We start from the raw sequence: 19,921 nt of genomic DNA, 5'->3' as shown, positions 1-19,921 counted from the left end.
ATCATCATTACCTGATTATTAAATACTTGGGGTGTGATTGCTCAATTGACTTTTTTTTTTTTTCTAAGCCTTTTTTTTCTAAGGATTTGTTTCTCTTTTTCTCTTTAAGCATCTAAAATGGGTAAGTGCTCCAAGGAATAGGAAACTTAATACTAGCAGAAAGTGGCCTTTCATTCCAACATCCTGCTTTCTTCTGCAGCCCGAGTGACCATCAAGGGAGATAGGAATCCTTTTCCTGGGTGCTCAGCCTAAAGCTGAACAAGTTGACTCTGTTCACATACATTTCTGCCCCAATAAACTCAGCTCTGGTGAGGCGTTGCTGCCAGGTCTGGCACTGGAGCCCTCCATCCTCAGGGCAGGCAAAGTTCCCTCCTCCAAGCACATCCCAGAGCAAGGGAGACTTCAGAACCAGCAACTCCTGCCACTAGCACAGGTTGATAGCAATGAGAGGTGCAGTTATGGCCTGGCGAGCCCGAGACGGACACCTCAGCCTTCCTCACCTCCCCAGCAGCTCCTGAGTGGTGACTCTTGAGGGCTGCGGTGGAAATCAGCCAGACTAAACCAAGAAAGCAGAGGTCAGAATGAGTGCAAGGTCAGCTGAGGTGGGACACCAGTCCCTGAGCATGCCTGGAGGGAGCTCGATCCCCATCAGACCAAGGATTACAGGAGCTGACAGTTCTCCAATAGATGGTTGTGCAGAGAAATGGGAGCCCCTAACACACAGCCGCTGCCTTTGCCACCCTGCCCCCAGCCCCGACAGGACTTTCCACTCCCCCATGACCCTTACAGCCTCCACAAGCTGACGCACCCCCCCGGGGACCCTGCACCCTCAGGAGCAATCCTGTACCCTTCCATAACCCCCTCAGACCCTGCATCTTCTAATGCACCCCATACCCCATGCCCCAGAACCCCCCAGGACTCTGCCCCCCTGATACCGCATGGCCCCAGAGCCTCCCAGAGCCCCCCAGGACCCTGCTACCCCCATACCCCATACCCCAGAGTCCCCAAGAGCCCTCCAGGACCCTGCCTTCTGTACCCCATACCCCTAGAGCCCCCCAGGGCCCTACCTCAACACGCCACAAGACCCCACCCCACTCCCAAATCCCCAGAGCCACTCAGGACCCTGCCCCCCCCCCATACCCCTATAGCCCCAGAGCCCCCCAGGACCCTGCCCTCCCATACTCCCAGAGCCCCCCAGGACCCTGCCTCCCATACCCTTATAGCCCCAGAGCCCCCCAGGACCCTGCCCCCCATACCCCACATCTCCAGAGCCCCCCATTCCCCGGCCCGCCCTTCACTCCCCGCCCCGGGGCGGTCCTCCCGCGGGCAGGGGGCGCTGGATGTGGGTGGTGCCTCTCTAGCGCACCGTCTCCTCGTCTCTATGGTGCGAGGGCACTTCCGGCGCGCTCCCCTTTTGTGCTGAAGAAGATGGCGGCGCGGGCGGGATTCCAGTCGGTTCCTCCGAGCGGTGGCGGCGGCGGAGCCGCCGCTGGAGCCGCTGCGCTGGGACCGGGCACTCCGGGAGGGCCGGTTCGCATGGGCCCGGCTCCGGGACAAGGCCTGTACCGGTCGCCGTTACCGGGAGCAGCTTACCCGGTGAGCGGGGGAGGGCCCAGCGGGGCGGGGTCGCCGGGGCCGGGGCCGGCTCCACCCGCCGAGCACTGGATCGGTGTTTCTTCTCCCCGCAGCGCCCCGGGATATTGCCGGGCAGCCGGTTGGCACCGCAGGGCCCTTCCATGGGACCGCCGGGGTACGGCGGGAGCCCCGCGGTGCGGCCCGGGATGGCGCAGGGCAGCCTGGACCAGGCCCGCAAGAGACCGGCGCCGCAGCAGCTCCAGCAGGTGCAGTCGCAGGCCGTGCCCAACCGCAACCACAAGTAAGGGGCGGCATCTCCGGGCAGCGGGGCCATCCAGGGTAGCGAGGGCATCCTGGGTATCCCTTGGCAACAGAGCATTTCTGAGCAGTAGAGGCATTCCAGGCATCCTGGGTATCCTAGGTGTCAGAGCATCCCTGGGCAACAAGGACATTCTGGGCAGGGGGGGCATCCCAGGTATGCCTGGGCATCGGACCATCGCTGGGCAAAACGGGCATTTTGGGCAGTGGGAACATTCGGGAGCATCCTAGGGATTGAGGACATCCTAGATATCCTGAGTACCAGAGCATCCTCAGGCCGTGAGGGCATCCTGGGCTCTGATGACATCCTGGGGCATCCTAGATGTCAGGATCCCTGTTCATTGCAGACATTTAGAGTATTGGAGCATCCCCGGACAGCAGGGACATCCTGAGTATTCGAAGTGTCAGAGCATTCCTGGGCAGCAGTGACACCTTAGGGCGTCAGAGCATCCCCCGAGCAGTGGTGGCATCCTGGGATATCCCTGAGCAGCAGGGATATCCCAGGGCATTATGGGCCAGGCTGCTGCTGGCCTTCTTGGCCACTTGGGCCACTGATGGCTCATGTTCAGCTGCTATCGACCAGCACCCCCAGGATCTTCTCTGCCAGGCAAAATGTTTATGTGGTGTTGCTGGCAGTATAGCGTGATCTCTCAGTGATGCTGGTGCCTCATCCTTTGGTTTAAAATGCATCTCCTAGAAAAGTCAGTGTGGAGCTCATGGAGGCTGGAGAGTCGCTTTGTTTTGGCATTATGTCCGTCTGCCTTTTCCAGCTTGATGTAACCCCACTTTCCAAGCTCTCTCAGGGGATGTGGAATGTTTGGGCAATCAGTTGGTCATGCTCGTTAGGGGCTGTGGGGAAAGGCTAGCCTGGCTCTGCGCTGGCGGTGATGATGAGTGGCTCTGAAAACGAGAGCTTGGACCTGGGACTGGGCCAGGCTCAGAATACAGCTCGCGCCACAGCACTAAACCGGGAAATAAGCTGTCATCTTGCTCCCTTTGGGAGTGCCTGCAGGTAATCTGTAGAAAGAAATAGGGTTGTGATTTCAACGCCTGCGTCTGCATCTTCTTCCTCAACAGTGCTAAAAAGAAGAAGATGGCTGACAAAATTCTACCTCAGAGGGTGAGTGGCGCACATGGTCACAGCCTGCGCTGGTGCCGAGCGGCTGAGAGCGGGGCTGTGGAGCTGACACTGATTTCCATTCTCAATTGGCTGTAGATCCGTGAGCTTGTACCGGAGTCTCAGGCCTACATGGATTTGCTGGCCTTCGAAAGGAAATTGGACCAGACAATCATGAGGAAACGCTTGGATATCCAGGAGGCTCTGAAGCGTCCCATTAAGGTAGGAGTGAGCGTTGTTATCGTCAGTGTGGTTTGGAGGCTCTTATTTCAGTCAAAATAGCAGGAGGGCATGGAAGCTTGGCTTGTGTCCCTGTTAACCTGGTGTGTTGGGAATCTGAATATTCCAGAGGAAATCAAGGAGTGAAACCAGAATCCTTGCTGTCTGCCCTGGGAGAGAGGGAATACGAGACAGCTAAAAACATTGAGCTTATTTTAGCAAAGCATAAGCCAGATAGTCAGCGCTTTGTTTCAGAATTAACATCGAGCCAATGCTTTTTCTCTTAGCAAAAACGAAAGCTACGTATTTTTATCTCCAATACCTTCAATCCAGCCAAGTCGGATGCAGAGGACGGTGAAGGAACAGTTGCCTCCTGGGAGCTTCGGGTTGAAGGACGGCTGCTGGAAGATGTAAGTGAGAGATACCTGGCTACAGAGGTGACTCTGTGGATCTGGAATTGGAGATGAAACCAGTCTCTTAGTTTCTGAGAGCGTAGCTAGGGGCTTGATATCCTCCTTCATCTCTGTTTTCCAAGGAGTCTGATGGTGGAGAGACCGAGAGCCCAACTTGGAGACCAATGGGTATTCCTGTGGCAGGACATGAGTTATACAAAGTTCTTATAGCTATGAGAATTAATGGTGAGAAGAGAGCAGTGGCACACTTGTACCTGGACACCTGCATTGTCTGTAACTGCTGAACAATTTATTTCTTGCAAGCTCATCTTTAGCTCCAGTCTTTCACTTCCTGACTCTGGAACTTGATTTTTCAAGCATGAATTGGTGAATTCAGGTGTTCAGAACTTTTAAGTAATGCTGTCGCCCATGGTACCTGTGCTTAAGTGCTGAGACTTGCTGTCCTAACACTTTTCCTTCCTGTGTTGCTTGCAGTCTGCTTTGTCCAAATACGATGCCACCAAGCAGAAAAGAAAGTTCTCATCCTTCTTTAAATCTCTGGTCATTGAACTTGATAAAGACCTGTATGGCCCTGACAATCACCTGGTAGAGGTGAGCTGCTTTTTGCTGTGTTACCTCTAAAATGGGGTTGGTGTTTCAGCAGACAGGGTTTGTCTGTCCTTGTAACTTTAGAGGTGGGGATATTTAAGGCTTGAATGAGCTGCTGGGAGCCAGGAGCTCTTGAATTCTTATCTTAGGTCTTCCTCTGGCTTGCAGGGGGTCTGAACAAATGTATTCACTCTTGTTTCAAGCTGTAAGTGGGAATAAGGTGAACTTTAGGTGGGTGGGATTTACTGGCAAGCTTGTTGGGTGCCAGGCAGCATGAGCAAAGAGTCTTTTGCAAAGAGAAGCACACAAGCATGTGGGTGCTTCTAAATGCTCTCTCCTGTTCAGTGGCACCGGACTGCTACAACTCAGGAGACAGATGGCTTCCAGGTGAAGAGGCCAGGAGATGTAAATGTGCGCTGTACTGTCCTCCTGATGCTGGATTACCAGGTGAGACACTGGGAATAACGGTGCAGGTCATGTTCCATTAGCTGTGTCTGTAGCCATCTCACCTTCCTCTGCTTTTTGTTTCAGCCTCCCCAGTTCAAACTGGATCCTCGCTTGGCTCGTCTCTTGGGGATTCACACTCAGACCCGGCCAGTGATTATCCAGGCATTGTGGCAATATATCAAGACCCACAAGCTCCAGGACCCCCACGAACGGGAATACGTCATCTGTGACAAATACCTCCAGCAGGTAATAGCGTGGCTGGAAAAAGTAGCTGCTTTGGTTTTTCTTTCTGCCAGCAATTGCTGGCACTGAGCTCCCGTTCCTTTCCTTAGCCCTGTGTTTCTGTCACAGATATTTGAATCTCAGCGGATGAAGTTCTCTGAAATCCCACAAAGACTCCACGCGTTGCTTATGCCCCCAGAACCCATCATCATTAATCACGTCATCAGGTAAGACTGATCATGTTTCTAGGAAGAAGAGTGGAAGGGTTGGATGAGGCTGGTGCAGAAGAACAACGGCATACTGGTTCTGGTTTTCAGCAGCAGTCGCTGTGCTGCCTGTCACTGTTTCTTTGTACAACAGCCACGTCTTCTGGGTACCACATTCCTCTTTTTCCCCAAGGGACTCCCACGTTAATGCTGTCCTTTGCATTACATTTCTGCAGATAGGAATCTGCTTGGTGCAATCACCTGCCTTATGCTCAGTGGAGCTTTGCTACTTGGTGTGACACTCACTTGGCTTGTCTCTACCCGAGGTTCATATCCTATGTCATCTTAGCAGAGCTGCAGTTTGGTGTTTTCTTGACCTGCTCTCTTATTTTGACTTTCTTCTGGATGCCCCCAGCGTGGACCCAAACGACCAGAAGAAAACAGCTTGCTATGACATTGATGTGGAGGTGGATGATACCTTGAAAACTCAGATGAATTCCTTCCTGCTGTCCACTGCCAGTCAGCAAGAAATCGCTGCTCTGGATAACAAGGTAGGAAGAGCTCCTTTAGGCCTGCCCGCCCCGTTGCTGGGTGAGAATGTGTCTCTGGAGCAGGTGAGCCCAGAACAGGACGGCAGCTCCACTTCACTCTATGGTGCGTTGAGAAGCTGGAGCAGGGTTAGTGCTTACAAACAGGTGGTTTTACCTGAAAGTGAATGGCTAGTGAGAAAAGCTGGACTATTTAGAGTGAGAAACTGGGAATTAAATCCTATCAAATAGGTCCAAGCCAACCAGGCAGTGTAAGAACTCATCTTCGTGTGTTGAGTCTCCTGATGTTTCTGTTTGCCTTCTCCCCCTGTTCAGCAGTTCAGTCCCTGTGCTTGTCTCTTTCAGATCCATGAGACAATAGAGACCATTAACCAGCTGAAGACCCAGCGGGAGTTCATGCTGAGCTTTGCCCGAGATCCTCAGGGCTTCATCAATGACTGGCTGCAGTCCCAGTGCCGGGATCTAAAGGTAAAGGCTTTGTCTTGTACAGGAGGTGGATCCAACCACGAGCTTCCCTCATTATAACCAGGTCCTACAGAGAGAGAGACAATTTCCTGTTCAGAAAGCGGGACTGGAACTGGAGTCGAGCATTAAGAACCTGACTGGACCGTACTGAAATGTCTGAGGAAAGGGGAAGGCGGCTGGTTGCTCGGCACAACCAGAGCTTTTGCCCTCCCTGAACTGTTCTGTCTTTTGTGCTCTCCAGACAATGACGGATGTTGTTGGGAATCCTGAAGAGGAGCGTAGAGCCGAGTTCTACTTCCAGCCGTGGGCTCAGGAAGCTGTGTGCAGATACTTCTACTCCAAGGTGAGCGTCCCCGAGCAGTGGTCCCTCTCCATGCCCAGTGGCTCTGTGCCCGTCGCTTCTTGCTGACAGTGAAAAGTGGCAGTGCCAAGCTTCACTTGCAGACACTGCTGATGCACCTTGGTCCCAGTTAGAGTTCAGCCTTTTCCAGCTGAGAATGTTGTGGTGCTTCACCATCTGAGTATGTTAACGCTGCGATTTTGACTTCTCTTGCAGGTGCAGCAAAGACGTCAGGAATTGGAGCAGGCCCTGGGAATCCGTAACACATAGGCTGCTCCGCTCCTTCCCAGCCAGAAGACATCACAGCTTTTTGTGGAGACAGCAAGCTGCTGAGTACTCTGTTAGGGCTCACCAAATCCCACTCCAGCAGCAAGGCCCGCATCATTATTCGCCCTGGTATTGTCCCTGTTGGGGGAACTCCAGGATATCCGGGGTCTTCTGGGGTGTGGCAAGTGGACAGGCTCCAACGAGCACACATTTCTACCTGGTTTTTTTTCTGACTGTTGCCTTGTCAGTCCCAAGGCTTCCGAGAGCCTTCCCTTGAGTCTGCACTGCCCGTAGTGTCCCCAGTAGCCAGTCCAACTTCTGCCTTGGAGCCTTTGTCAAGTTTAGGAACCACAGCCCATTCCTTCCCAGCTGGCATCTCGTTGTGGCACGTGCGGAACTTGGATCTGCTGTGAGGGTGGAGTTGTGTCGTTGGTCTCTTATCTGCCTCATTTTGTAGCAAGGTGCCAGGCGCTGTAGCGGGCAGGATGCTGTGAGCTGAATTACCTCCCTGCCCTGATTCCCTCACTCCGAGGGTGCTGCTGCACTGGGCTGCCTCGTAGGTCGCTCCTCTCCTTGAGGGAGTTACTGGACTGTATAGAGAATTGCTTCTTCCCTCATCCCTGTTTCTCTGCTCTGTTCCCTTTGTGTTTGTTGACAGACTGTCCTAGGCTGGGATCGCAGGGGAGATGAGATGCTGGCTGGCTGCAGGGATGGGGAAGCATTGGAGCAGCGAGACTTCTCTGCTCTTCTAAAGACCTACATGTGCGGTTCTAGCGAGCCATTCGGCTGCGTGTTTGCCCTGTAGCAGGGACAGGGGATGCAGCAGCTCCTGGTGGGATCGTGCCAGGGCACAGTGTAGGCTCATTCCTTTGGGACAATGATCCTGTGTCATTGCTGTGGAGACCAGAGGCACCTTTGTGTGGATTTGAGGGCGTAACAGGACAGTCCTTAGGAATGGAAATAGCTCACAGCTTATGCGCATTAGCAGGTGGTTCCATGCTGAAGCTACCGTGGATTTTAGTCAAGTTTTAGTTTCTGGGGCTGCCACGAGGCCCAGCGTGGTTTAGGAATGTACATCTACATTTTCTCTGCCGTGGGGAGTGGCAGCCCAGATGAAATTCATGTAATGAATTACAAGTAAACTAGTCAGGTGTACAAGAGCTGCTTCTCTCAACCTAGATCTCAGTATTTCTGCTTGGGACCATAATGGAAATGGACTTGAATGTTGGTCATGTTCTCCTGGAGTAGCTGCAAGGTTATGTTACTGACAGACCCTCCTTATCCCTCCCTCAGCTCCAGTGTGGGAAGGTCACTATCTGTTCGGGAGCCTGGGTGGCCCTGTTCTGTGTGTCTGTGTTCCTATGTGTCTGTGGGTGATAGACTCTCAGACCTCCTTTCTCCTTTGCCCCCCAACGAAATAGCGCTGTGATACTGGGGTGAAGGTCTTAACGCTGACGAAGCAGCCCACTGATTCCTCAGGGTACTCGCACGTGAAGGGTGCCGAGTACTGTGTAGGCAAGCGTAGCTGTTGCAGAATAACTGCTTTTCTGAACTGAATATTCTGTTTTTTTCCATGGACCAAAATTTTTTTTGTACTGTATCCTTGTAGACGTCACCCAGTTTTAATAAAAGCCTCCTGTGAAGGAAGCTGTCCTCCCTCCTTCTGTGCTGACAGCATGCTTTCTCTCCGCAGCTGCCTTGGTGGATGACACTTCATGTTCCTCCCCGGGAAGGGACAGGATTATCTCCACTTTGCTTTTTTAACAAAGCCAGTTGAGTTAAGAGACTGGAAAGAAAATGTTCTGAATATTTTGCCCTTTTATAGAGAGCCTTTCATGGAAGGACCTGGCTTGCAGAGTCTGCTGAGCCCTGGCAAAATGTTTTTGTGGTAAACAAAGCAACTTGAGCAAAACTGGGAATCCAGTGGCCAAACTGCTGATGAAATCTTGACAGCCCAGTTGCCACACTGCTGCCTTGAATGATGGCAGCTTCTGACAAGACCTGTGGGAGTTGGGTGTCATAGAATCATGGAATGCTTTGTGTTGGAAGGGACCTCAAAGCCCATCCAGTTCCACCCCCTGCCATGGGCAGGGACACCTCCCACTGCATCAGGGGCTCCAAGCCCCATCCAACCTGGCCTGGAACCCCTCCAGGGATGGGGCAGCCACCACTGCTCTGGGCAACCTGGGCCTGGGTCTCCTCACCCTCACAGTAATTTTGAGGAAATTTGAGGCATGATTGTGAGGAAACTATTACATACAAGGATTTTAAACCATTCTGAGGCTGCATCGCTGTCCTCAGCCTGCCTTGTTTATAAAAGCAGAAATGCGAAGCCTTTCACAAAACCTCGAAGCCCTGGTTGCAAAGGAGAGCTCTGCATAGCAAAGGGACACTTTGCCTCAAGGCAGGCACTTTGTGCTGTGTGACAAGGGCAGGAGCTGCGCCTGGGTGTGCAACCAGATCATAGAATCATGGTTATGGTTGAAAAATACTTCTAAGATGCTCCAACCATCAGCCGTCAGATTGTTCATCTTTCTTACCTGGGGTAGGGGAAATGGCACTTAAAATGCTTTTAGGCAGAAAAATAGGGAGAGAGGCTTGGCAGAACCAGGACATGTGACTGCCAGGGTTTGCGATCTGAGCTATTTCACCTTGGCTCTAGGGAGCAGCTGGCCCTGCAGTGCAGCCCCGGCTGTGCCTGGGCAAGCGTTCGGCTGCCCCGGGGCATGGGTACCCGGTTACCCCAGGGCAAGGCGGAGCGGGAGGCGGGACGGGGCCCGCCCCTGCTCCAGGCAGCCTTGAAATACCAGCTGTGGGCTCAGTGTTGCGCAGCGCCTGAACTGCCGGCACCATGGGTGGCAAGAAAGTCTGCGTCGTGGGCTCTGGCAACTGGTGAGCGCCTGCTGCCTCACACCTGCGTCCCTTCCTGAGCACAGTGCAGGTCCCATCCTCCCCCGTGCCCCATGGTCCCCAGCGCAAGCCATCCTGGCGTCACCAGGACCCCTGTGCGAGTGATCTGTGGCCGCACTGGGCTTACTGGTGCCAGTGCCCATTGCCTACGGCTCTGTTTTTCCCGTGCAGGGGCTCAGCCATTGCCAAGATTGCCGGCAGCAACGCAGCACGGCTGAGCACCTTCGAGAACCAGGTAAACATGTGGGTGCTGGAAGAGGACGTGGGTGGGCGACGGCTCACTGAGATCATCAACACAGAGCATGAGAATGTGAAGTACCTGCCAGGACACAAGCTGCCCCCTAATGTGGTGAGTGTGGCTCTGCTGAGCGCAGGGTCCGGTGCTGGCAGCCGGGCTCTCCAGGGCGAGGTAATAAATGGCGATGCTGGAAGCTGCTGAGCTCCAGGGTTCTGGGCACTGAGTGTTCAAAAGCAGGAGATGCACCGGGCTGCACAGGACTCGGTTTCTGCACTCCCAGTGACCTTGGTCTGTGCTTGGAGAAGCTGCAGCCCTGGCTGCTCTTGCTGCCCACCTTTGCCCCGGCTCTGGCATCCCACAGGCTGGGCTTGAGGCCATGTGGCTGTCTCTGAGCTGGCAGCTGAGCTCTCCAGAATGACACCAGCTCCTTGCACCACTGTTGTGGGACCAGCTTGGGCTGCCTTTGCCCTGCTCTGCTCTGCTTCAACCCTGGAAGGGGACCACAGGTCAGTGATATCATAGAATGCTTTGGGTTGGAAGGAAACTTTATGGGTCATTCAGTCCAACCCTGCTGCAGGTGCAGGGACATCTTCAACCAGATCAGGTTTCTCAAAGACCTATCCAACCTGACCTTGAATGGTTCCAGGGATGGGGCATCCACTGCCTCCCTGGGCAACCCGTGCTGGTGTTTGATTGTAAAAGATTTCTTCCCTATATTCAGTCTAAATTTACCCCTATGCCCTCTCTTCCTTCCCAGGGAAGTCCCCAGCGGCTGCTCTCAACCTCCTGCTCCCTGTGGATTCAGGACACGCTCCCTGCACAGCTACAGGCATCCAAGTACCTGACAAGTAATGTTCTCTGCAGGTGGCTGAGCCAGACCTGCTGAAAGCCTGTGCTGGGGCCGACATCCTCCTGTTCGTGGTGCCCCACCAGTTTATCCGCAAAGTCTGTGACCAGCTCAAGGGCCATGTGAAGAAAGATGCTGTTGGGGTTTCGCTGATCAAGGTGGGAGCAGGAGGAGCGCTGCCTGGGGCCAAGGGGACCGTGCAGGAGCAGCTGGGCACAAAGAAGCTGCAAAGGGGTTCCTGGGATTTTGGAGCAGAATCTGGGCTCTGGAATTATTGGGGGGGGGGGGAAGAATGGGAAGTGTGGGCAGAGTCTTTGTGGAGATTGAGGAGAAGGGTGATCCCCAGCGCTGAGGAGTGTGGTGCAGCTCAGCACTGCGAGGCTGGTGGGATTGGGGCAGGTGGGGCCAGGTCTTCAGGGGGGAAAGGTGCTCAACTGTGTCCCTGGCTGTGTCCCAGGGCGTGGATGAAGGACCAGATGGGCTGAGGCTGATCTCGGACATCATCCATGAGAAACTAGGAATAGAGATGAGTGTCCTCATGGGGGCCAACATCGCTAACGAAGTGGCAGAAGAGAAGTTCTGTGAGACAACCATTGGTAAGGAGCCAACATCCCTGCTCGTTAGCAGCCTTCGTTTTGGACGAGCAGGAAGAGGCAAAGGGATGACCATAGCGCAGCTTAGAGTGCTGCTGCCTTGGGGGAGCTGATCCTTGTTCCCTGTGGAGGCAGTGAGACTCCAGAGGAGCTGCAGGAACTCATTCTCAGGGTTTATGATGTGATCACTTACTTCACTAAAAACAGAGTTGTATGTCTAAAAGTTCCTGCCAGCATGGACTGTGAGGATCAGGCAGTCTGCTTGGCAAAAATTAAAGTAGTGGACACCAAGACGCCCTTGAGAAACAGAGTTCCTACCTTCATTTCCTTGCATTTCCAGGGATGCTTACCTGGATCTCATGTTACCTCCAGCCAGAGCTGCTTGGAAGTTCATCTGGTGCCTGTTCCTAATGTCTTCCACGCTGTTTGTAATCCATGCACAGCAGCCAAACCCTACAGGACACTTTGCTGGGTTGAAAGTTGTGGCATGTAAAGTGTCTGTATTTTAAACAAAAGCAAACTCGCTGTGCCAGAGGCTGCGTAGTCTGGAGGTGTAAGCAAAGCAAGCTGTCACCCCAAGCACAAAGGACACTGCAGGAACAGGGAGAACAGCAGTCTCCAACCCCAGATTTGCACTCTCTGAAGATGCCTTTCATCTGATGGCATGTCACTTGTGTCTTGCTTGACAAAGCAGTAGAGATTGTCCCCGCTTTCTGGGAATTCCAAGGTTGAACCTTGCTTGTTTGCAAGGCAAAGTGTGCTTGGCATTTTGTGGCCCTGCAAATGTTTAGCAACGTCCACCAGTCGGGCAATAGGTTCCTCTCACTGTGGTGGCTGTGGTCTCCCCCATCACCTTCCTCCTCCCTTCGTCCCATCAGGCTGCAAGAATGTGCAGCACGGGCAGACGCTGAAGGAGCTGATGCAGACACCAAACTTCCGTGTGACGGTGGTGCAGGACACAGACACCGTAGAGATCTGTGGGGCTCTCAAGGTGGGTAAACCACTCACCGGGGTTTGTAGGTCTTGGTAAGCAGAGCCTGCAGTTCTCCAGGGCTGAGGAGGGAGCTCTGGGAAGGAGGCTGCCAGCTGAATGAATCCCACTGGATACTGCCCTGCAGCTCACTGAGACCACTGGGTCAAAGCTCAAGATTCAGAGGGACCTGGGGATGAGTCCTCTTCAGCTGCTCTGAGGGATTGACAATCATTGGCAGAGGCAGGCAGGAGCCTGTGCTTGGGATTAGCGGCAGTTCATGGACACAGCAAAGCCCTGAGCTCCGTTCCAAACAGATCCTTCCATGCTGCTGTTGTTTTCCAGAATGTCGTGGCTGTAGGAGCTGGTTTCTGTGACGGGCTCGGCTTTGGAGATAACACAAAGGCTGCTGTGATCCGTCTGGGACTGATGGAGATGATCGCCTTTGCCAAACTCTTCTGTAAAGGTCCTGTCACCTCCTCCACCTTCCTGGAGAGCTGTGGGGTTGCGGACCTCATCACTACTTGCTACGGTGGCCGCAACCGGAAGGTGGCTGAGGCTTTTGCCAAGACTGGGAAGGTAAGCAGAGCTGGGAGCGGGCAATGCTGATACCGTTATGAGGGAGAATGGTTTTCAGCTGAGAGGGAAGATTTAGGTGACATCTTAAGAAGAAATATTTTCCTGTGAGGGTGGGGAGCCCCTGGCCCAGGTTGCCCAGAGAAGAGGTGGCTGCCCCATCCCTGGAGGGTTTCAAGGCCAGGTTGGATGGGGCTTGGAGCAACCTGATCCAGTGGGAGGTGTCCCTGCCCATGGCAGGGGTGGGACTGGATGGGCTTTGAGGTCCCTTCCAACCCAACCCATTCCATGATCCTGTGATTCTGTATCTGCACCAGCCTGCTGAGCTGGCAGCAAGATGGTCCCATGGTAACCTGCTTTCACTCACCAAGTGTCACAGTCTGGCTCCAGAGAAGGAACGGGGACAGTGGAAGGGTTGCAGGGTCCAGCTCCCTCACTGTTGGGTTTTTTCAGTCTATTGAGCAGCTGGAGAAGGAAATGTTGAATGGGCAGAAGCTGCAGGGTCCCCAGACATCTGCGGAGCTGCATCGCATCCTTAAAAGCAAGAATGTAGTGGAAAAGTGAGTGCTCTCTTCTCCCTTGACTGCTCTTTTGGGGTGGGGCTGAGGTCTTTGCAGCAGTTGTCAGGAGGGGAAACCCACCCTCAGCGTTTTGGCTGTTCAGGTCAGTCTCTGCACTGCCCATGTCAAACCAACTGGGCAAGAATGGCCTGTGGGATGAGGGGCTGTGCCACTGTCCCCCCAGCTCCTGCCCAATGGTCCTGCATGTCGCAATGGAAGCTGAGGTGCTCTGACTCTGCCAGCTGAGGAGTGACTGTGTCCATCTGCCCGCAGGTTCCCCCTCTTCACAGCTGTGTATCGGATCTGCTACGAGGGCAAACCCGTTACGGATGTCATCGGGTGTCTCCAGAACCACCCTGAGCATATGTAAGTGGGCTCTGCCTGCAAAGCCACCCATCCTGCCAAGGTCAGCAGAGAGCTGCCTGCACCAACTCGCTGCTGCTACAGCCTTGTAAGGACTAGGGATTTCCTGGGAGCCTTTGCAGAAGGGCAGAGGTTCCCTTTCTCAGTCCTGGACACCGGCAGCCTGAGCCTGGCACCTGCACAGAGGTACCTGCTGGTCTCCCTTTTTCTCTTTGAAGAGCTCATTTAGCTTCTGCTGCTGTCTAGGGTCTGCCCTGAGCAGGGCCAAGCATCTTCCTCCTTTTGCTTTTTCTTGCTGTGATGGATTAAGTTCTTGGAAGGACTCTGCCAGGTCATCTTGATCAATACAGCAGGACTCTGCCTGGAAGGACAAGCTTCATTGTTAGTCCTGTGGGGCCACTTTGCATGGAACCAGCCCTCTCCTGCTTGCTGCTGTTGCTTTTGGCTTCACTGCCTCATGGAGAGGGCACAGCTCCCTGCCAGGCTTCAGCAGCGTAAGCAAAGCTCCTCAGGACTTTCAAAGGGGCTGAGAATCACTCTGCTTTCTAAGAAGCATCAGCACAGAAAACAGCATTCTTCACCACCTTGACAGGGTCTGCTTCCCCAGACACCACCAAGCGCTTCTGCCCAGCAGCTCAGCCAACGCTCTGTGTGAGGGCAGCCCCCAGGTGGAGACATCAGAGCTTGTTTATTTAGCTTTTTTGCTCTTGCAATCAAACCTGGCCCCTGCACCCAGGGAACTCCCCTGTTGTCACAGATTTGCCCGTGCTAATTCCATGCCCACTGTCTCTGGATAGCCTTTCTCCCTCACATCGGTTTGTTCCCTGGCTGGCTTCAGCAATGCAGGGACCAACTGCCCCAAAGTCTTTCTGAGCAGCTGGCAGGCTGGGCAGCCCTTGGCAGCAGACCTGACAAAGTAGTTGGGTCACATGGTTTTTAGATGAATGATCCACAGCGGCTTTTTGCCTTCTCTCTGGCTTGCCCCGCTCGGTGCCTTAGCCTGGTCTTTGCTTCTACTGGTGGCGCTGCAAACTGCCCCCAAGCACAAGGGGCAGCAACAGATGTGATCCACAAGAGGAATAATGAGACCTCCAACATCACAGGAGTGGAGGGAGGCCTCCTACTGTGCCTTTGGAACTTGCCCCTTGTCCAGCTGGGTGCCACGTCCCTCTCTGGTCCTCTGAAGTTGGCTCGCTCTGCTCATGTTTGCTCAGGTCAGCGTGTACAGCGGTTCACTGATCCCCGTCTGCACTGGCAGGCTGAAGCTGCTGCTGTCCACCCTTGTTCTGGGTCCTATTTGGGTCCCTGAGTAGCAGTGTACTTTATGAACCTTTACATTAATAATAAACTTGGAGAGGAGGGGGTAGACACGCTCCGTGCTCTGTGGTTCCGGTGCATCGTTGTCTTTGGGTTGGTGCCTGCTAAGAGTGCAGAATAGGGCACTGCCAGTTCCCTCCTGGCTCCGCGCCCCGTGTGCTGTCCCAGAAATGGCAGGAATGTCACTGTTCAGCAGTCACAACACAGCACAGTGTCCCACTTGCTGTTTCTCAGCAGCGGTTCCAGTGTTAGAGTTTGGCTGCAGGGCCAAAGAGGGTCAAGGTTGCAATATTGAACAGGGTACAGAATCCTGCCTCTTCCACGTGAAGTTGGGCCATGACCCCACTGCACCCCACGTACCCAGGCCTCCCCCTCTCTGATGTCTGGGCTTCTTGAGACACACTGTGTTGTTTTATTCATCTCTTCCCAACTGTTTTTCCCAGGCTTGCCTGTCCCTGTCTTCCTTTGAAAAGCATCTCGTACTGAGTGACCTTTCCGGGACTGTTAGCCCTCTGCTCAGCCTCTTGCTCAGGGAATTCAATCTGCTGGCACGGCAGTTGTTTCTGTGCCTTTTATTAGACGCGCTTTCTCACTGGGCACCCTACGACCTTTAGATTCAACCAAGATATTGTATGGATAGTAGCCAGCATCGGATTCCTCTAATGAGGAACTTCAGAGAATTGAGGTTAGAGGGAGGATAAAATGAGTCTGGCACGTTCCTGTAGGGTTGGCACAACTTCCAGTTCCTTTTGTCTTGAAGTGCTTCGGGAATCCCAGCTCAAGTGTTTGGACATGAGGCTTATCTAGGCAAGAGGGACTCCCAGCTCTCCTCCCTCCATGCATTACCAACGAAGCTGGTGAAGGGGCTGGAGAACAAGTCTTATGAAGAGCAGCTGAGAGAGCTGGGGGTGTTTAGCCTGGAGAAGAGGAGGCTGAGGGGAGACCTTATTACTCTCTACAACTACCTGAAAGGAGGTTGTGGAGAGGAGGGAGCTGGGCTCTTCTCCCAAGTGACTGAGGACAGAACAAGGGGGAATGGCCTCAAGCTCCGTCAGGGGAGGTTCAGAATGGATATCAGAAAAAAATTCTTCACGGAAAGAGTCATTGGGCACTGGAACAGCTGCCCAGGGAGGTGGTCGAGTCGCCTTCCCTGGAGGTGTTTAAGGAACGGGTGGATGAAGTGCTGAGGGACATGGTTTAGGGAGTGTTAGGAATGGTTGGACTCCATGATCCAATGGGTCCTTTCCAACCTGGTGATTCTATGATTACAATCTTGACAAACTCTTGCCAGCACCTGCAAGAGGGTCTAGAATCATGTTTCAAACTTTCATTTAGCTGTTAGCTCCTCTGCCATGGCAGTGCTTTGTGTATCCTTCCTCCTGCGAGTTGCTGACACTGTGTGATGTCCCTGCAGGTCCTCACAGTGTTTGCTGCAGGCCCTGAGCCTCACCTGGGGCTAGTCAGCGCACTGGCTGATGGCAAGTTGAACACAAGCCAGCAGCACCCCCTGGTAGCCAAGAGGGCTAAGCATGTCCTAGGGGGCATCCAGCACGGCATCACCAACTGGGCAAGGGAGGGGATTGTCCCACTCTGCTCCACACTGGTGCAGCCCCACGCCAAGTTCTGCGTGCAATTTTGGGTGCAACAGGATAAAAAGGATCTAAAGCTGCTGGAGAACCTTATAGAGGAGGGCACGGAGTTGGTGAAGGGTATGGAGGGAAAGCCAAAGCCATAGGGGGAGCAGCTGAAGACACTTGGTCTGTTCAGCCTGGAGAAAAGGAGGCTGAGGGGAGACCTCATCACGGTCTGCAGCTTCCTCACAAGGGGAGGAGGAGAAGCAGGTGCTGATCTCTTCTCTCTGGACCCGAGGGAATGGCAGAAAGATGCGCTGGGGGAGGATTAGGTTGGACATTAGGGAAAGGTTCTTCACCCCGAGGGTGGTGGAGCACTGGAACAGGTCCCCAGAGAAGCAGGCACAGCACCAAGGCTGTCAGTATTCCAGACACGCTTGGCCAACACTCTCAGCCCCACGGTGTGAACGTTGGGGCTGTCCTGTGCAGGGACAGGAGCAAGACTCGATGGGCCTTGGGGGTCCCTTCCATCTCAGGACATTCTATGATTCTACAGTTCTCTTGCTTTTAGCCACCCCTTGCTTCACACTAGTGCTGGAGTTCCTGAGCTATAAAAAGTCTTCCCTTTGCCATTTGGAGTTATGTTCTGCAGCCTCAGCACATCCGGGCGCTGCAGGGCTGCACAGCCTGGGGAGCCACTGCTGTGCAGCAGCCTGGGGAAGAGGACAGGGGCAAGGAGGAGACTGACAACTGCAACCTCAGTGCTTGACAGAACCCTCGGAGCAGAGCAGGGTTGTGACAGCAGAATTCAAACACTGGGAAGGAGCTCTGAGAGCACCGCTGGGTGCCAGCAGCTGCCCCGGTGCTTTTGGAGGAGCATAGCCTCCTAGGGAAGGAGGCTCAGGAATCATAGAATTTTTTGTTGTAAAAGAGCTTTGAGATCATTGAGTCCAACCACTCCTATCCAATACTAAACCATATCCCTAAGCACCTCATCCCCAATGGCTTTTAAACCCCTCCATGGATGGGGTGCCCTGGACAGCTTCTTCCAGTGCCTGAGAACCCTTTCCACGACAGAATTTTTCCCAATATCTAATCCAATCTTTCCTCGGTGCAGCCTGAGGCCCTTTCCTCTCATCCTATCCCTTGTTTCTTAGGAGAAGAGCCCAATATCCGCCTGGCTTCAACCAGCTCCAGCAGCTGCAGAGAGAGATGAGGTCTCCCCTCAGCTTCCTCCAGGATAAATCCTCCCTCAGCTGCCCAGAACTCCTGTTCTCTAGGCCCTTCCCCAGGCCCGTTCCCTTCTCTGGACGCGCTCCAGCCCCTCAAGGGCTGCCTTGGAGCGAGGAGCCCCCAAAGTGAGCCTGGGACTGGCGGATACGCTGAGGCGAGACGGAGGAGCGGCGCCGGGGGGCGCTGCCGCCCCCACCCCAGCCCCCCGCCGTGGACTACAAGTCCCAGTAGGCAACGCGGAGGCTGCCCTACCACGTGACGGGAAATGGGCGGGGCGTTGACCGGAAGAGCGCGGGTTGGAGGAGAGTGGTGGTTACCGGAGATCAGGCATGGGGCAGGGGGGAGAGACGATCCCAGTGGGATGGGAGGGATCCCGGGGAGGATAGGGGGAATGGGATGGATCCCAGGAGGAATGGGAGCGGGAACTGGGGGGATCCCGGGGGGAATGGGGGGATCGGAGCGAGGATTGGGGGGGTCAGGGGGGAATGGGGGGATCCCGGGGGAACAGGAGCGGGAATTGGGGGGATCTCCGGGGAGTGGGAGCTGGAATTGGGGGGATCCCGGGGAGACTGGCGGGATCCCGGGGGGGAATGCAAGCGGGGATGGAGAGGTTCCCAGTAGGGTGAGTGGGGATCCGGGTGAGAATGGAGCAGGGATGGGATCCCAGTAGGAACGGGAGCAGGGCTGGGGCAGATCCCGGTGGGAATGGGGCACTGGAAGGAGCAGGTACCCGCGTGGGGGGTGATCCCAGCAGAATGGGGTGCAGGAGGAAGCAGCTCTTGAGATGGGGAGGGAAATCGCTGGGGGATGGGGCGCCGGAAGAAGCAGGTACAGGCATGGGGTGGGGAGTGATCCTGTCTCACCACCAACCTTCTGTTGCAGGCACAGCCATGGTGTCCGGCAAGCGGCTGGCTGACTTCGGCTACAAGGCCTTCTCCGGCTCCATGATGCTGCTGACGCTCTATGGCGGGTACCTGTGTAGTGTTCGCGCTTATCGCCTCCTCCAGCACCGCCGGGAGCGGCAGGCGGCTGGCCCCGATACCTGAGGGCAGCCCAGGACACGAGGAGGGAGGTGGGAAACAGCCCCCGGCCTCTGTAGGCTGCAAGGGGAGATGGGGCACAATAAAAACTGTGTGAGAACGTCGGAGTGAGTCTGGGTTGGGCAGCACAAGGCTGTGATTGGCTTCCAAAGGGGCTGTGCAGAGACAGCCCTCAGCCTTGTGTCTGTCTGGCTCCTCTAAGCCACAGAGAAGGGGGCACATGGTATCATGGAGTCCCTGAGGTTGCAAAAGACGATTAAAGATCATCAAGTCCAACCCTTCACCCAGCACTGCCAGCTCCACTACTGAACCCTGTTCCTAAGCACAGCCCCAAAACTTTGGAATTTTCCAATATCCAATCTAAACCTCCCTTGGTGCAACTTGAGGCCCTTTCCTCTCATCCTATCACTTGTTACTTGAGAGAAAAGCCCACCTCCCGCCTGACTCCAACCTTTCCAGGAGATGCAGAGTGCAATGAGGTCTCCCCTCAGCCTCCTCCAGACCAAACCTCCGGGTCCTTCAGCCGCTCCCACAATGCCTGTTCTCCAGCCCCTTCCCCAGCTCCGATCCCTTCTCCGGATGCGCTCCAGCCCCTGCAGAAAAACTGCAAGTTTTTCTTGCAGTGAGGGGCTCAAAACTGAACCCAGGATTCAAGTTTCAGCCTCAGCAGGGACAATCCCTTCCCTGCTCCTGCTGGCCACCCTACGACTAATGCAAGCCAGATGCCATTGTCCTTCTTGGCCACTTGGGCCGCTGCTGGCTCATATTCTGCAGCCACATGGAGTTAGTATGACCCAACTGCTGGACTTGGCACTTGGCCTTGTTGAACCTCATCCCATCGGCCTTGGCCGATGGATCCAGCCTGTCCCGATCCCTCTGCAGAGCCTCCATGCCCTCCAGCAGATCAACACTCCCACCCAGCTTGGTGTCATCTGCAAATTATCTGAGGGAGCAGTCAATCCCCTCATCCAGATCACA

General features: G+C 54.5%; 3 protein-coding genes across 4 annotated transcripts; all 3 read left to right on the top strand.

Moving 5' to 3' along the window:
- Window positions 1-1,407: 1,407 nt before the first annotated feature.
- SMARCD1 (SWI/SNF related, matrix associated, actin dependent regulator of chromatin, subfamily d, member 1) lies at window positions 1,408-8,828 on the top strand. Its single transcript, XM_054051530.1, has 13 exons — window positions 1,408-1,596; window positions 1,689-1,876; window positions 2,971-3,013; window positions 3,110-3,232; window positions 3,517-3,639; window positions 4,117-4,233; window positions 4,576-4,677; window positions 4,762-4,923; window positions 5,029-5,126; window positions 5,521-5,656; window positions 5,999-6,121; window positions 6,360-6,461; window positions 6,675-8,828. The coding sequence occupies exons 1-13, from the start codon at window positions 1,429-1,431 to the stop codon at window positions 6,726-6,728; spliced, it is 1,539 nt and encodes a 512-aa protein (XP_053907505.1). The 5' UTR covers window positions 1,408-1,428; the 3' UTR covers window positions 6,729-8,828.
- A 593-nt stretch (window positions 8,829-9,421) lies between these two features.
- Window positions 9,422-14,576, top strand: GPD1 (glycerol-3-phosphate dehydrogenase 1). 2 transcript variants are annotated; one of them, XM_009556171.2, is made up of 8 exons: window positions 9,422-9,617; window positions 9,807-9,984; window positions 10,738-10,878; window positions 11,178-11,316; window positions 12,192-12,304; window positions 12,629-12,862; window positions 13,313-13,419; window positions 13,693-14,576. In XM_009556171.2, exons 1-8 carry the CDS (start codon window positions 9,577-9,579, stop codon window positions 13,787-13,789), a joined length of 1,050 nt encoding a protein of 349 aa, XP_009554466.2. In that variant the 5' UTR covers window positions 9,422-9,576; the 3' UTR covers window positions 13,790-14,576. The 2 variants fall into 2 exon arrangements, with proteins under 2 accessions (XP_009554466.2, XP_053907506.1); XM_054051531.1 differs by having other exon boundaries at window positions 9,560-9,666.
- Window positions 14,577-16,282: 1,706 nt separating this feature from the next.
- LOC104055089 (cytochrome c oxidase assembly protein COX14) lies at window positions 16,283-19,505 on the top strand. The gene is made up of 2 exons (XM_054051476.1): window positions 16,283-18,230; window positions 18,786-19,505. The coding sequence occupies exon 2, from the start codon at window positions 18,794-18,796 to the stop codon at window positions 18,947-18,949; it is 156 nt and encodes a 51-aa protein (XP_053907451.1). The 5' UTR covers window positions 16,283-18,230; window positions 18,786-18,793; the 3' UTR covers window positions 18,950-19,505.
- The last annotated feature ends 416 nt before the right edge of the window (window positions 19,506-19,921 follow it).

Source organism: Cuculus canorus, chromosome 29 (assembly GCF_017976375.1).
Source record: "Cuculus canorus isolate bCucCan1 chromosome 29, bCucCan1.pri, whole genome shotgun sequence".
Classification (NCBI taxonomy): domain Eukaryota; kingdom Metazoa; phylum Chordata; class Aves; order Cuculiformes; family Cuculidae; genus Cuculus; species Cuculus canorus.
The sequence above is the reverse complement of the archived record's forward strand: the minus strand, read 5'-3'. Positions and strand labels throughout refer to the sequence as shown.